Below are 17,651 nucleotides of genomic sequence, written 5' to 3'. Positions count from 1 at the left end.
AGGAATGAACTTCAGAGCATCTAGACAGGAACCAGAGAAGGCAATGGCACCCCACTCCAGTACTCTTGCCTGGAAAACCCCATGGATGGAGGGGCCTGGTGGGCTGCAGTCCATGGGGTCACTAGGAGTCAGACACGACTGAGTGACTTCACTTTATTTTTTCACTTTCATGCATTGGAGAAGGAAATGGCAACCCACTCTAGTGTTCTTGCCTGGAGAATCCCAGGGACGGGGGAGCCTGGTGGGCTGCCGTATATGGGGTCCCACAGAGTCAGACATGACTGAAGCGATTTAGCAGCAGCAGCAGCAGTAGACAGGAACAGCTGAATAGCACATCTTTCAAATGACCACAAGTGTGCTTTTTTTCCCTCAGCTGAGCATTTGAAAACCAAGGAGCAGCTTGACAGTGAATGTAGCTAGCGTGTGTCACTAGTTGAGTTCGGAGCTGTGCGTTTGAACAATCTGGCTGAGTTAGGATACTAAGAAGAACTTGTGCCTGAAATTCTAAAAAACAACAATAAAAAACACTCTTCACTGCACCATAGACAGAGCCATGACTCTTCTCAGAATAATTTTGGCTCCACTCTTAATGGACCCAAATGGAGAACTTAGTATTTAACTTGAGCTCTTATAATTCCCTTGCTCTAAAATATGGCTACAATATACATGAGCTCAGTCACTTCAGTTGTGTCCAATTCTTTGCGACCCCATGGACTGTAGCTCACCAGGCTCGTCTGTCCACAGGATTCTCCAGGCAAGAATACTGGAGTAGGTTGCCATGTCCTTCTCCAGAGGATGTTCCCTGCCTAGAGATAGAATCTGCATCTCTTGTGTATCCTGCATTGTAGGCAGTCTTTACCCACTGAGCTAGACCTGACGAAAATTGTTAAAACAAGTGTAAATAAACATCTTCTTTAGTCACACACACCCTCCTCCAAAAAAAATACCTTGATAAACCAGTCATTCTGAGAAAAGCAACTTTCTGGAACACCCACCAGAGTAGTTCAGAGTAAAAATATACACCTGTATAATAAGAAAGGTGGCCTTTATTACGATATCTTTAGAAAGTAGTCATAAGTTGGAAAGCTGACAAAATGAGAACTTTGGTTTTATACTAATTGACTTAAAGACTTTGCTGTCAGCACCAATTAGAAAAGAGCCTATGATATGTGTTCCTAGTGTCTGATACCAAAATGTTATTATTTGCATATAAAACACTGCTTATATCTGTGTTCTCCATCATAAAAGGGCATGGATTCAACTCACCTAAAATGGTTTAAGGTTTTCATATGAATTAAAACTTGAGGATGGAGGTGCATGCAGAGTAAAATTTCTCAAGGGCAGAAGAAATAAGATGTGCTAAACCCCAAACTGCCGAATCAAACTGAAAATCAATGTCCTCATTTTATGTTTAAATCAGATTTTCAGCGAAGGCCACAGCTGGGAGTAAAGGGGTTTAGAGTACATTTTTATTTTAATTTCTCACCTCATAAAGTGTGTGGTATGCTCATTATTGGATATTGAAGATCTGTACTTGGATGGCTGCCAGTCCTCCAAGTATTCAGAATGGAACTCCACCACCTCATCTATCCCTGGAAATCTGTTTCATATCAAGAGTTTCTTGTCTTAAAAAAAGTCTTAGTTTTGTTGCTCAAGCCAGAAATCTCAGAAATCTCTGACTCTTGAGCCACCCATTATTTTCACCTCCTGCATCTACAGTGAGTCACAGGTTTCTCTCTCTCTATTATAAATCCCCAGACCATGTCTTTATCACCCCTCCCTGGTCCTCGCCATCATCTCTGACCTGGGCTCCTGCAGCTGCACCTTACTTACCCCCTGCATCCAGTCTCGTTCCTTTCCTTCCAGATCACTGTCCACACTGCATCTGTAGCCAGAAAGCTCAGCTGACCCGGCCACTCTCTTGTTCAGTGTTCTGTTCAGTGGTTTCCTGTAGACTTTACGGTCCTCTTGGCTGCCCCGGAGTAAGCACTTAGTGATTAACACCTGTTTTACCCCTTGGTGCTCGTGAGGGACTCCCTCTTCCTGTGACCTACAGGCCAGGTCAACTTCTTTTAATCCCTTAAATGTACCCACCCTCTTTCTCAGTTAGGGCTCTTATATATGTGCTGGAGGAAGTACTTCAAAATTGGTTAACATGCTTTTCTCTTGTTTATGCAAGAATGTGATCTTCACTCATCTGCCAGAGGCATCTCTCTGTCTGGGGGGAGGTTAAGATTTGTTTCAGAAGGAATGCAATAAGATGGCTGAGGTTAATAAGAAAAAATAGGAGTGTATAGCAAGACCCAGTTTATCTCCCCAGGAAGGTCTGTCTAAATTGCTTTATCTTCTCTTTAAAATATGGAGGGGGAAATTCCAGGAATCCATCGTAGGGTTTCCCTTAAGAGTGAACAGAAAGAAGATGGAAACTCTTTCCAGTTCTCAGGTAATTGTGAAAAGGTGAAGCAGAGAAGGAGGTGGGACAGCGAAATGAGCTTTCGAAAAGTGAATGTGACAAGAGGGCAGAAGGGAGCCCTTATCCACACCCTTTCCACCACCATCACTCCGTGCCCCAGAGAAGGGCCCTGCAGAGTCTGTGCCAGTCCAGACGGCAGTGACCATGTGGTCCTGACCTGGAGGTGGAGACTGATTGGGTAGAGGGAGCACTCGTGCATGCCAAAGTTCTCCAGACCCTTATCCTCTGTTCCCATTAACCCAAAAATAACTCGAATCTGGCTGGGGAGTTTCTAGAGGGGTTTGCTCAGGATGGGCGGTGAGGCACAGAGCAGATCACCTAGGCCAGGTCTGAATAGGAATCACAGCCAGACCTTAGAACCTTGTCTGCCTCGGCTGAGTCATGTGCCAGGAAGGTCTGCAGGAAGGCCTGCCTGCAGGAGATCAGGCCACAGGTTCGCCAGATGCAGACCGTGGCATGAGAGGCCAGGGGGAAAGACACATGGCCCCAGAGACTGGAGACCCACCACACCCCAGGACCCTCCCTCTTCTCCTCTCCACAAGGTCTTATAAGCCACACAAGGTCTTATAAGCCATCCCTCATCCTGTACAGACAGTAACATCTTCAGGAGGGAAGAAGAGGGTGCCGTTGAGAAATGGAGCAAAGGCAGAGACGGAGCGAGGGCTTTCATCCAAGAGAGAATGAATTCTTTCTCAAAGGACTTAGGATTTGGGTCTAAGCTTTACTTCTCCGAGACAGTGGATAGAGGCATGCTTGCTCAGTCACTCAGTCATGTCTGATTCTTTGTGACTCCGTGGACTGTAGCCCGCCCTGCTCCTCTGTCAGGGGACTTTTCAGGCAAGAACACTGTTGCCATTTCCCCTTCCAGCGGATCATCCTGACCCAGGGATTGAACCTGCATCTTCCTGCATCTTCTGCATTGGCAGGTGGATTCTTCACCACTGAGCTACCTGGCAAACCCGTGTGTAGGGGCATAGGAGAGACCATAATAGTGAGAGACCAAATGAAGAAATCACAATTACATTTTCACTATGTATCTAAGTATAATGTCATTGAATTTTGTGACCAGTTACAAACACGATGCTTTCCCTGCATAGAAGCCTCCCGTCATTGCTGTACCCAGGGGACCTCTGTCTGCCTGGCTGAGAACCTCTCCAACACTCTATTATTCTTTTTTTTTTAATTTTTAATTTTTATTTTATATTGGAGTTTGGAGAAGGAAATGGCAACCCACTCCAGTGTTCTTGCCTGGAGAATCCCAGGGACAGGGGAGCCTGGTGGGCTGCTGTCTATGGGGTTGCACAGAGTCTGACAGGACTGAAGTGACTCAGCAGCAGCAGCAGCATAGTTAATTAACAATGTGTTCATTTCAGGTATACAGCTAAGTGATTCAGGTGTGTGTGTGTGTATATATATATATATATATATATATATATATATATATATATATATATCTGTCTGTCTTTTTTCAAATTCTTTCTCCATTTAGGTTGTTACAGAATATTGAGCAGAGTTCCCTGTGCTGTACAGTAGGTCCCTGTTGGTGACCTATTTTAAATATAGCAGTGTGTACATGTCAATTCCAAACTCCTGGTCTATCCCTCCCCATCCCACCCTTCCCTCTGGTAACCATTAATTTGTTCTCAAAGTCTATGGATGTGTTCCTGTTTTGTAAATAAGTTCATTTGTATAATTTCTTTTGGATTCCACCTATAAGGAATATCATATGATATTTGTCATTGCCTTTCTGACTTACTTCACTTAGTATGATTATCTCCAGGTCCATCCGTGAAAAATGAAAAATGAAAATGAAATCCATGAAAAATGGCATTATTTCGTTCTTTTTAATGACTGAGTAATATTTCATTGTATACACGCATCGTATCCTTTCTTCAGCCAGCCAGTCGTCACCCTCTATTGCAATCATGTGTTTAATTTGACTGCTCTCCCTGCTGAAGTTTGAGGTTCAGGATGGCATGCCGTCTGGTCGATCACTCTCTCCCCAGAACCAAGTTTGGCAATGGCATGTTGGAAGTGCTCAGTAAATACTCTTGAATGAAGGCGTGAATGGGAAGCAGGACTTTCCATATAATTCTGTGACCCTGAGAAGGTCACTTAAAATCTCCAGGGACAACAATAAGAAAAACAGTGTCTATATCATATGGTTGATCATTGTGGAAAGTAAATGGGATAATACAGGTGAACTGCTTAGTATAATTATTGACACTATAATTTTAAAAATCTGCACTATTAACATTATTGTAAAATAATACTGCCACCTCACCCCTAGCTCAGTATTGTACATATAGTAGGTACTTGAAAAATGATAAGAAAATACTGTATTTAAATAGTTGGTAAATACTGAAAAATCTGAATTCCCAAAATTGGTGCCTCTTTCTGTTTTTTTTTTTTTTTCTTTAATAGCCCTCTGCTAGAGTCGATTGGGTATTAACTTTAAATATCAAGCTATTTAATTACACTAATAGTAAGATTCAGTTTGCTAGTGCTGGTTATAAGTGCAGCCTTTAAGAAAACCTTTTGTTTTCTTCTTAAGTGGGCTAGACTTTCACCAGCTGCCTCAGGGAATAAAAAGACAAGTGAGTTTGCAGACGTTATTAATGAAATACATTAACAGTCACTGGTATACAATCAATCAATAAATAACATGACTTCCCAGGAGACAAACCCCTTTAGGCAAGTCAACTAAGGTCTGAAAAAGCAGTCCTCATTTGGAATAGAAAATGCAGGAGAGACCAAGGCAGTACTCAGTTCTCATTTCTACAGATTTCTCTCTGGGGACCTTCATTTCTAATGGAATAGTTAACATTTCAATACAAAAGTACAAAATGTACTTCTTGTGATTTATTTAGACATCGTTCTTATGACAGAGTATTTTATGGCTTTCAATCTCTTAGTACCCACGTGCCCAATTTTAGGCCAAATCCCCAATAAGTAATGTAGGTCAAAGAAAAGTTGTGACTTATTCATTAATAACCCATTTCTGTAGCATCACATGATGCAGGTCCACCTGAACCTAAAAACTATGAAGTTCTCTCCATTCCTTCCTTTTTTCTGGGATCACCTAAAAGCTGTTCAGTGGGACCGAGTAATCATGGGAGTCGGGGTGCAACTTAGCATGAGGTTTGGGCCTGAAAGGGGTGAGAAGGGTGTCCTTGGTGGGAGGGTGGGAGCAGTGGTGGCTTGGCTTGGGACGTTGAGTCCCAGATGAGGGGACAAAGAGAGTGTTTCTCTAGGGGGATGGTGGTGACCCAAGTCAAGTTGTCAGAGCCTGAACTGGGTAAGAAGGGGATCTGTGTGACTGGGGGTCTACATGGAGACAAGGGACAGGTTACATAAAGGGGGCTCGATACTATGAGGAAATATACTGAGATCAGTGGGAGTCCAGTTTCTTACTGTTAGAGATGAGAATTATGAATATGGAAAGAGAACTGAACCCCATGATTCTGGATTGCATTGGAAGTGTCCCTGTGAACTCAGGGTTTTCAGTATACAGAGAGGTATATAAAAATAAATTTAATGTGTGTGTGTGTGTGTGTACTGGTTATCTGGCTGTGTCCACTAAAAGGACATGCATGCTTGATGCCCCAAGAGCAAGCACATCAAGTACCTAGCTTTTAGTTTTTAAACACAATTCTCATCTAATAGGAAGCAAGGATTTGTGGGAAAAGACTGATTTTTTTAAGGCTGTACAAGCTGAGCCTGGAACTTGATGTGCCAGGAAGTAAGGAGAAGCTCAAAGAGTGATGGAGACAATGTCAAAAGGACATAGAAGCCACACTGAAGTGATTCTCACTGACCAAATCTGGGACAATTTGAGAATCAAAGTAATGATAATAATGATGAGACAATGGTATCTATTGAATAAAGTAGAAATCCATAAATTCATACTTGCATACTTACAGACATTAATAGATGAATGGAAAAAATCAAAATCTTCTGTAAATTTCTTTACAGAAGAATGCCAACTTAATGAATGTAGAAGGAATAGTGAGACTTTTGAAATTATCTTTTGGCACCCATCATAGTAATAATTGGAGAAGGAAACGGCAACCCACTCCAGTATTCTTGCCTGGAAAATCCCAGGGACAGAGGAGCCTGGCAGGCTACAATCCATGAAGTCACAAAGAGCTGGATACGACTGAAGGAACTTAGCACATAGTAATAATTAATTCATCCAAACACTTCAGTGGATGCTAAACTAGTGAGTTAAGTTTTGATTAAAAATAGAATATTTAGTCTCTAAATACCTCTGCATAAGATACAAAAGAAAAAGAGAAAACTTTACAAACTAGAACCCTGGCAGACACAGACTTAACCAAGTATACAAAGTGAATACAACCGTGTGACAAGTGGAAATCTCATACCACCTAATAGGAGACAGTGAGACTTCCCTTCCATGATGTCCTGCCAACCATATTAATCATGAGGGAGTATCTGACAGGTCCAAGTTCAAGAACATTCTACAAAAAAACTAGCCTGAAATCCTGCAAAAGTATCAAGGCCATGAAGTTCAAGGGAAGCCTAAGGAACTCCTTTAGATTGAAGGAGACCAAAGAGATAGGACAACTAAATGCAGCATGTGATCCTGGATTAGATCTTTTCATTGGAAGGACATATTTTGTTGTAAGGGTACTTGGGACAATTGATGAAATATGAATGAAGTCTGTAGGCTAGATGGTAGAAAGGGATCAGTGTTAAATTTCCTGGTTTTATTAGTTGTGTTGCCGGTATGTAGGGGAACGTCCTTGTTTGTAGCAATCATACATTAAAGTATTTGGAGGTGAAAAGGCATCAAGCAGCCCATTTACATTCTGTGGTTTACATACTTACATACTTATATGGTTGAGGAAAGAATATTATTTGTACTTCTCTTGCCAGCTTTTCACTAAGGTCGAGATTATGTCAAAAAAAGTAAACTATGGAGAAAATTTGGAGACAATACAGATGTCTAAAGATGTTTATGTACATGTTTAAAGATTATGTAATATTAAAGATTATGTAATATGTACACATATATATCTACCAAATATGTGTATTTGTTAGTTGAATGTTATGCATCTTGAAAACTGGAGAACTAGTGTTTTGTATAATGAAATTATATATTGAAAAAAAAGAAACTAGAGGAAAGAACCATTTTTAAAAGTTGGCAGAGCTTGAGAATTTTCATATCTATACAAAAAATTAATATTTTCCTCAGCTCAAATTTATTTTTGTACTTCAGAGAGGTGACCTTTATTTTATTTGAAAGGAAAAATAAATTCTTTCATTTTTTTAAGCAAAACCATGAATAAATGGGCTCTTTATTTTAGACCTTGTGGTTCGAGCTGAAGCTGTGGTCTCCAGTGTTTTCAGACTGAATAAGCAGTTTAACGTTACAAATAGAGTTATATGAACTAAGCAGTTTAACATTACAGATAGAGTTGTATGTCTTGGTCAAGGGTCTTTCAGTTGTGAGGACAGGAACTGCAAACTAGCTCCAGAAGTGAGTAAGATTCACAAGGGAGTCTCCTGGGTAAGAAGAACAGGACGAAAGGGACTAGAAAGGACAGAAGAACAGAAGGCAAGAACCAGGATGGCTTGCTGTCTCTTCCTCTCTCACTGGAGAAACCCAATCTTTCCTCTCTGCCTCTTGTTTTACATTTTTAAATTTATTTTTTAAACTTTGGCTGCTCTGTGTCTTTGTTTTGGTGCATGGGCACTTCTCTAGTTGCAGCACACAGGCTTAGCTGCCCTGTGGCATGTGGGATCTTAGGTCTTAAATGATAGACCCCCCTCTAACACTACAGTCATCCTAAGTCTTTGCATCCCTTCCTCTAGAGTGAACCAGTTCTGGTGTTTCAAGTTCATTTACTGGAGGCCACTTTTTGACCCATGTCTGAGCCAACCAGCCAAACTTGTTAGATGCAATGTTAGGGGTAAGATGTCTGCTTAGTGGGCTCGTATCAGTGACTTTAGCCTGATTCAAGTTTTATGTTTTTCCTTCCACCATATACCACATCCTTAATATCTGCTCCCACACATATTCTCTGAATTTCTATGTAAAGTTTAAAAAATCAAGTAGCTCTTTGTACCACACCTGTAAGGTTCTTGTGGGACTAGAGTCTGATTATAGGTTTAGGAGCAAAGAGAGGTGATTGGGGTGGATGTTGAGAATTACCAGTGTCTTGTAAGGCAACTATATTAGAGGAGACCATTAAGGTAGTTTCCTTGGGCAAAGGCAAGGTTAATCTCCTCACATGGGCTACCTCTCCTGGCAGAGAAGATTGATCAGAATTTAGGGGTTCAGAGCCCACCTTCAATAGGATCTTCTCATACACCTGCATTCCAGTTTTCGAGATCCCGTTGCTTCCCAGTCAGTGCCTTTATTTTAATGGCAGACACCCTCTGAAGTTGGGGGAATTCAGTTTGCATCTTAATCCAGCCACTTGCAGGATGAGATTCTGGGTTTGGTTTTCATCAGTCTCAAATCTGGCTGCAGGAGAGAAGGGTCTCTTTTGGGGGCAGATGTGGAAGCTTTTGGGTCATTCATGCAGCACTTACTGGGAATTTGAATCCCTGAGCTCATCCTTCTCTTTCCTCATTCTGTCCGGCGAAATTAAAAGCGACCAGCCAGTCTCAATATACTTATTTATTTGACCAAGATGTTCAGAGATAACATTTACATGGTCATGCTGATCTGTTCCTCTAGTGAGTATTTAATTATATGTGTTCAGTGATGGTATTTTGTGTATCTCTATCCCCATATCATGCCATGGATTGTTGGTGCTCTCTTGACTCCTGGAAATGGAGCCATTCATGTCTTTGAATCTAATCAGATTTAAGCGTCAATTCCAGAAACCCCAGGACCACTTCAGAAAACTCATCTATAAGATTTTGTGCCTCTGGCACCACTCTCAGCACTGATATCTGCATCTGTCAGAGTTCTCCAGAGACACAACTCAGACAGGATGTGTACTGTGTGTATATAGAGAAACGTATTTTAAGAAAATGGCTCCTGTGACTGTGGAGGCTTGATGACTTCAAAACCTGATGGGGGGCTGGTGGGCTGAAGACCCCAGGAAAAGATGCAGGTTGAGTCCAAAGGCTGTCAGCTGGCAGAAGTCCTCATCTGGTGGAGATCACTATCATGGTCTCTCACTGCATGAGGCTCATCCACATTAAGGACAATAATCAGTTTTACCCAAAGTCCGCTGATATAAATGCTAATTCTCATCTGAAAACCACCTTCCCAGAAGTATCCATAAGGACATTTGACTAAATATCTGGGCACCAGGGCCCGCCAAATTGACACACAAAATTAATCGTCATACCGTCCTAACCTCACCAACAAAATGAGGGTATTAGATGGTATAGTAAATTTTATGGTCCCAGTTTTCATCCCTGCAGTGTTTTGCTTTTAACAACAAAGCCCCAAGCTCTTCCCTTTGCTCCCTTGAGATGGCAAGGGTCTTGTCCTGTGGTTATAGTAAATCAAGTTCCCTGAAGTCATCTGGTCTTTTTGAACCACCTTGGAAACCACATATCTGATGTTTCTTCTCACTCTCTCAGACCTGAGTCCTAACCACAAATATAAATCCTGCACATTTCCACCCCCCCACCCCCACCAGCCCCAGAAACAGGACATAAGCCATAGAGGACAGGGTGACTGCCCAGCTAAAAACAGTGCAGGAAGCCTTATTAGAAGGACTTAATAATTCCCAAGCAATGTAGTCAAAGCAAAATGCTGAAGAATTGTTGACACAAACCTCCTTAATGTTCCTGTGGCTTTGACTTTTAATGGCTTATTGCCCTCTCTTCTAATCTGTTTTCCATTCAGCCCGATCTCTTGTTGGCTTCTGTTCCTTTTAATATCTTCTCTGTATCCCAACTTTCTGCCTGGAATTTTCCATCTTCAGCCTCTTCTCCTTTGACATGCTTATATAACTGTTTACTTTGGTGATTATTCCCTTAGCTCCTCTCTGTACAAGATGATTTTCCTAAACTTCTTTACTTCCTGCAGGTCCCGAACTCATAATTTGGATTCTTGTTGCCTTTTAAAGTAATTATGTCAATCATTTTAAACTGAATTTTGCATTTTTATACCTTATTAGCCAGTTTTCTTGTGGGAATTTATGTTAAGTAAAAATGCTGTTTGTCCTCAGGAAACTCACGTTTCTGTCCAGCTGAAGTTTACTATCCTGAAAATGATCATGTTAGATGTTTTAACCATTAAGCTGCCTTCTGTCTCTGAAGTTGGTTCTGTTGGAAAGATGATCTTGGGGTTAACAGTTATTGCAGAAACATTCAACAAACATGCTTCCTCTGTCACTCTTTCATAGGTGTGTGTATTGTGTTTAACCTGAGAATCATCTAGTATTTTCAGACTCAGGGGTTTCTTATTCTACCTACTTGCATTTTTCCTTTTTCACTTATTTTGATACTTTTTTGTTTTTCCTGCTTCACATTCCAGGCTAAATTTTTCTTGTTTCCATACAGTTTACAGGGACCAGGTGTAAAACATCCTTTCTGCAGGATTCCAAAAAACTCTTAATATATGATACTCCACTAGCACTGTGGACTTCCCTCATAGCTCAGTTGGTAAAGAATCTACTTGCAATGCAGGAGACCCTGGTTTGATTCCTGGGTCGGGAAGATCTGCTGGAGAAGGGATAGGCTACCCACTCCAGTATTCTTGGGCTTCCCTTGTAGCTCAGCTGGTAAAGAATCTGCCTGCAATGTGGGGGACCTGGGCTTGATCCCTGGGTTGGGAAGATCCCCTGGAGAAGCAAAGACTACCCACTACAGTATTCTGGCGTGAAGACAGTCCATGGGATCACAAAGACACTACTGAGTGATTTTCACTTTCCCTTGCACCACTAACATCGTAACTCATTATCCCAGATATACCATTGGAGTGAAGAAATAGCCAATTTAATTATGAAATATTCATAATAGTTATATTTTAATACCATCCTTTAAAATTATCTTTGTATGTTTCATAATGTACATATCAATGTATCTGGAAACATATGGAAAGTGTATTAGGTATGCTTGCTCAGAAGTTCCTTGTTGTTTGGAATAGTGTGATCAAGAAAGGAGTTTGGAGGCCAGATGTTTGCTTTAAAAAATTCTAACTTTATATTAATATAAATAAAAGTAATATACTCTCATAATAATATAAAACCTAATGATCTTAGGCTTTGTAAACTCATTATTATTGGCCATTACCCTTGTTAATCTGCTCCTTTATGTGTAAAATCATTCTTGCTCTTGTATTAGAGTTCTGTGATTATAGGCAGCAGAACCTTAACTCTGACCCACTTAGGCAATGATACTGAAAATAGCACTGAGTGACATACAAAGTCAAGGGAGAGACTGGGCGATCTGGCCTCCTAGGAAAGGCCTGTGGCATCCCTGGACCTCCAGAACAGCATCACCTGGAGCAGCATCACTTGGGCGAATCCTTAGAGCCTCGACTTCGGGTGACTTGCTCTAGTCACCTCCTGGCCTGTCTCCATTCAAGACTCACATTTCCAAGAGAAAATCTGAATGGTCTGTCTTGGGTCCCGTAATACATCCTAATGAACTTCTCAGCATCTTTCTCCATATATTTCCTGTGGAATGTGGAGGGACGACCCTTTCCTGTCATCCATATCTATAAATTCAAACACCAGGGCATGACTGCTTGCTGAAAAATGCCAATTCTAGCGACATCATCTTTTCTTTATCCCCAGAAAGAAGAAATAACTATGAAATGATTAGTCTGTCACTTTCTTGCCAGAAGCAGAATTTTAGATATTTTACTGAATCATGTTTATTTTCTACCCCTTTTACATTTTGCTTAAATGACATTTGAATTCTCACAGAATCTTTATGAAGTTGAAACAGAAATGTTTTCTGAGGGAAAAATAGAATTTTTGATTTTTCATAAATCATTAGAAACTTAGAATAAATTTTAATAGATTTATAATCAATTTTAAATTAAATTTCTTTAAAATCTATTTACTCTTCCTACTTATAAAAATAAATTACTGTACTTGGATACCGTCATAAAAGTCAAGCTTATTTATGCCTTTAATTCATAGAAAAAGACAAGATGAAATGTTTAGATTAACATTTAATTTTTCTGGAAGCTAAAATACTTGGGGAGAGATGTGCATTTTGGAGAAACTCTATTATTCCCTTTCTTCAGATCATCTGTTAGAAATATTCAAGAGAATCTTCAATCTCAGATTAGTTCATCTTCTCTGAATTTCAAAAACAATTTCATGAGGATATTTTTTCTGTTAAATAATAAAATGTTTAAAGGCAAAATTTGAAGGCTTAGATACAGATCCCATTTAGGACAAGGTCCCACTTATTACATCAGTGGAGGAAGTCCTTGAGGTAAAGAATTAATGTGGAACCAAAACGTACCACTTAGGCCTCAGCTCAAGTGTATTTCCACCAGTGAAAGGCTCTTTTGACTGAATATGAGCTTTGAATTTTCATGACCTTTGAATTTGATACCTCATCTTGGAGTTTTAAACGTATTAAACATCAATTAGTGTCTTTGTTCTACTTGACTTATAAGGTGAACAGCCAGAGCCTAAAACAAATGTGACACCCAGGAGGTACTTTTCAAAACAAGGATGTCAGGGAGTTAAAGTTCACAATTTGGAACTAACAGAAGGAGAAGAGAGACACAGGTTGAGATGGTTGGATGGCATCACTGACTCAATGGACATGAGTTTCAGCAAACTCCAGGAAATGGTGAAGGACAGGGAAGCCTGGCGTGCTGCAGTCCATGGGGTCGCAAAGTGTCGGACATGACTTAGCAACTGAAAAACATGAAGTCCAGAGTGAGGTCAAGGGAAGAAGCATCGTGAAGCCAGAGGAGCAGAAGTATGAGCCGTGAGGAGGGAGACTATACTCCAGATTTTCTTAAGAGCCAGTTATGATTGTATCTAACCAGATAGAATTGATGGGATGACAAGATTGAAATATTTCGTTAAACTTCCTCATTGTAATCTTTCTGTGTATAGTCTCTCTAAAGGAAAATAACTGATCCTGTTGATGCTGTTGGTTTAAATATTAATAGATGTGATGGACTGGCCAAAAGTTCATTCAAGTTTTCTTATAACAGCTTATGGAAAAACCTGAGTGAACATTTTTGACCAACCCTAATAATTTATTTGAAACTTCCCGTCAGGTGTGATTTATCCCAAGATGATAGATGGAAAATAATTTTATTTGCATTCACAAGTCACCTGCTATATGTATGCCACCATATGAAACAATCCAGTTCACTAGAATTTAATAGTGGGCTGCTGCTGCTGCTGAGTCGCTTCAGTCATGTCCGACTCTGTGCGACCCCGTAGACGGCAGCCCACCAAGTCCTCTGTCCCTGGGATTCTCTAGGCAAGAATAATGGAGTGGGTTGCCATTTCCTTCTGCATTAGTAGTGAGAGGAAGGAGCAAAGGGAGCCTACCATTCAAATCAAAACTATGTACAAAAATATGCAATACAGACAAATAGTTTAAAATCTAGAAAGTCAAGGCTGTAGAGATTAGTATAATCTGGAGCAGATGAAGTCAGCATGGGGGAATTTAAGCTTGACATGGGGCTTTAAGTTTGAATAGGTTTGGATACGAGAAATAGGAAATAGGAGGACCGTTGTATGTCTTGGCTATGCAGACATCCTGAGTTTGGATGCCTTAAGGTGAAGTTCAAGTCCAGTGGCAGCTATAAGAGAATCATATTTGTTTGTAAGCAGATTTATTGCAGTTGAAATCTCCTTGACCTGAGTAATGAATGCAAGAAAGTAAGTCTCGTCTCTTCCTTCCAGGCGTGTCTGCTCAGCTCACCAGCACCTGGCACCGTCGGAACACATCTGTAGGAACGCCGTTTTGGATGGCTCCTGAGGTTGGATAGAGTTTTTTTGAGGGAGACACATTGTGTGATTGATCCTTTCTGAGTTTTGTTTTCATGCACGCTGTAGCTCCGTATGTGTGTTAGAATCTACTGGAAGAAAATGTCAGTTGTGTTGTCTATATGTGAGATATTTGCGTGTGTGAGGAGTGACATGGGAGATGATAAATGGGCTGTGAGCGAATATATGAATACACGAAAGACTGAATGAATAAGTCAGATGAGGTAGAGAGAAACTACAGTGGAATAGCACAGGTTTGAATTGCAGGTCTACTTACCTGCAAATTTTTGTCAATAAATATAGTGCCTGTATTGTCATTTTACAGTTTTTCTTTTTTTATTGAAGTATAGGTGATATACAATGTTGTGTTTCTGCTGTACAGCAAAGTGATTAAGTTATACATATATATGTTCTTTTTCATATTCTTTTTCATTATAGGTTATTACAAGGTATTGAGTATAATTCCCTGTTCTGTACAGTTGGAGAAGGCAATGGCACCCCACTCCAGTACTCTTGCCTGCTAAATCCCATGGATGGAGGGGCCTGGTGGGCTGTAGTCCATGGGGTCACCAAGAGTCAGATACGACTGAGCGACTTCACTTTCACTTTTCACTTTCATGCATTGGAGAAGGAAATGGCAACCCACTCCAGTGTTCTTGCCTGGATGGGGGAGCCTGGTGGGCTGCCGTCTATGGGGTCGCAGAGAGTTGGACACGACTAAAGTGACTTAGCAGCAGCAGCAGTACAGTAGAATCTTGTGGTTTATTCCTTTTATACATAGTAGTTTGTATCTACTAATCCCCAATCTCATTTTACAGATCTTTAAATTAACTAAATATGGGGAAAAGTTTGTGTTTAATCAGAGCTCACAATGTATGGATTCAAAAGAACCAGGGTTTGAGACCTGGTTCTAGCCAAACTGTTTCAGCTTCCTGCCCTTGGGTGAGTCATATATCAGTTTCTCTGTTTTTGAGGCAGAGATAGAAGTATGTGGATTTTCGACTGTCAGGAGATTGGAACCCTTAACCCATGTATTTCTCAGGGGTGAGCTATACTCACAACCTTATGTTTTCATTAAATATACTTTTTATTGGAATATAATTGCATTATAATGCTGTGCTTCTGCTGTACAACGAAGTGAATTAGCTGTATGTATACATATACCTCCCTCTTGAGCCTCCTTCCAACCCCTGCTTCCCCATCCCCACCCTTTAGGTCATCACAGAGTGCCCAGCTGAGCTCCCTGTACTATACGATAGGTTCTCATTAGTTATTTATTTTGTACACAGTAGTGTACATGTCAATCCCAAGCTCCCAGTTCATCCCACCTTACATTTCCTCTGCTGTGTCCACATGTACCTTCTCTAAGTCTGCATCTCTATTCCTGCCCTGAAAATAGGTTCATCTGTACCACTTTTGTAGATTCCACATATATGCATTAATATCTTTCTGACTTACTTCACTCTGTGTGACAGACCCTAGGTCTATCACATCTCTACAGATGACCCAACTTTGTTCTTTTTAATGGCTAATATTCCATTGTATGGGCTTCTCCGATATCTCAGTGGTAGAGAATCTGCCTACAATGCAGGAGACGCAGGAGACCTGGGTTCGATCCCTGGGTCCAGAAGATCCCCTGGAGGAGGGCATGGCAACCCACTCCAGTATTCTTGCCCAGAGATTCCCGTGGACAGAGATGCCTTGCGGCCATGGTCCATGGGGTCACAAAGAGTTGGACATGACTGAGTGACTGAACGCATATTTAGTACATAGCATATTCCATATTAAAAAACAGAGACATTACTTTGGCAACAAAGGTCCATCTAGTCAAGGCTATGGTTTTTCCAGTGGTCATGTATGGATGTGAGAGTTGGATTGCAAAGAAAGCTGAGCACCGAAGAATTGATGCTTTTGAAGTGTGGTGTTGGAGAAGACTCTTGAGAGTCCCTTGGACTGCAAGGAGATCCAACCAGTCCATTCTAAGGAGATCAGTCCTGGGTGTTCATTGGAAAGACTGATGCTGAAGCTGAAACTCCAATACTTTGGCCACCTCACGTGAAGAGTTGACTCATTGGAAAACACTCTGATGCTGGAAGGGATTGGGGGCAAGAGGAGAAGGGGACGACAGAGGATGAGATGCCTCGATGGCATTACAGACTTGGTGGACGTGAGTTTGAGTGAACTCCGGGAGTTGGTGATGAACAGGGAGGCCTGGCATGCTGCGATTCATGGGGTCGCAGAGTCGGACACGACTGAGTGACTAAACTGAACTGAACTGACCTCATCTTTATTCATTCTTCTGTCAGTGGACATCTAGGTTGCACATATCTCTGTTAATGATATTTAGATTTTGTTTTTAAGTTGGATAGAAATATAAAAGTGCCTTTTTTGTTGTTCAGTTGCTCAGTCTTGTCTGACTCTTTGCGACCCCATGGACTGCAACATGCCAGGCTTATCTGCTCTTAACCATCTCCTGGAGTCTGCTTAAACTCATGTCCATTGAGACAGTGAAATCATCCAACCATCTCATCCTCTGTCATCCCGTTCTCCTTCTGCCTTCAGTCTTTCCCAGCATCAGGGTCTTTTCCAATGAGGTGGTCTTCACATCAGGTGGCCAAAGTATTGGAGTTTCAGCTTCAGCTTCAGTCCTTTCAGTGAATATTCAGGGTTGAATCCCTTTAGGATTGACTGGTTTGATCTCCTTACTGTCCAAGGGACTCTCAAGAGTCTTCTCTAGCACCGCAGTTCAAAAGTATCAATTCTTTGGTGCTTAGCCTTTTTTATTGTCCAGTTCTCACATCCATACATGACTACCGGAAAAACTATAGCCTTGAGTATACGGACCTTTGTCGGCAAAATAGTCATTTCTGCTTTTTAATACGCTGTCTAGATTTGTCATTGTTTTTCTTCCAAGGAGCAAGCGTCTTCTAATTTCATGGCTGCCGTCACCATCTGCAGTGATTTTGGAGCCCAAGAAAATAAAGTCTCTTACTGTTTTCCATTCTTTCCCCATCTATTTGCCATGAAGTGGTGGGAGCAGATACCGTGATCTCCGTATTTTGAATGTTGAGTTTTCAGCCAGCTTTTCACTCTCTTCTTTCACTTTCATCAACAGGCTGTTTAAATTCCTCTTTGCCTTCTGCCATAAGGGTCATGTCATCTGCATATCTGAGGTTATTGATATTTCTCCCCGCAATCTTGATTCTAGCTTGTACTTCATTCAGCACAGCATTTCACATGATGTAGTCTGTATATAAGTTAAATAA

At 41.0% G+C, this 17,651-nt stretch overlaps 1 protein-coding gene across 1 annotated transcript in view; it reads left to right on the top strand.

Moving 5' to 3' along the window:
- The window catches only part of MYO3A (myosin IIIA), a 170,083-nt gene that overhangs the window by 33,970 nt on the left and 118,462 nt on the right, over positions 1–17,651 (top strand). Inside the window, exon 7 of the mRNA XM_027559932.1 lies at positions 14,302–14,378. Within this exon, the coding sequence (XP_027415733.1) occupies positions 14,302–14,378 (77 nt within the window). The remainder of the gene's footprint in view (positions 1–14,301; positions 14,379–17,651) is intronic.

Source organism: Bos indicus x Bos taurus, chromosome 13 (assembly GCF_003369695.1).
Source record: "Bos indicus x Bos taurus breed Angus x Brahman F1 hybrid chromosome 13, Bos_hybrid_MaternalHap_v2.0, whole genome shotgun sequence".
Taxonomy (NCBI): Eukaryota; Metazoa; Chordata; class Mammalia; order Artiodactyla; family Bovidae; genus Bos; species Bos indicus x Bos taurus.
The sequence above is the reverse complement of the archived record's forward strand: the minus strand, read 5'-3'. Positions and strand labels throughout refer to the sequence as shown.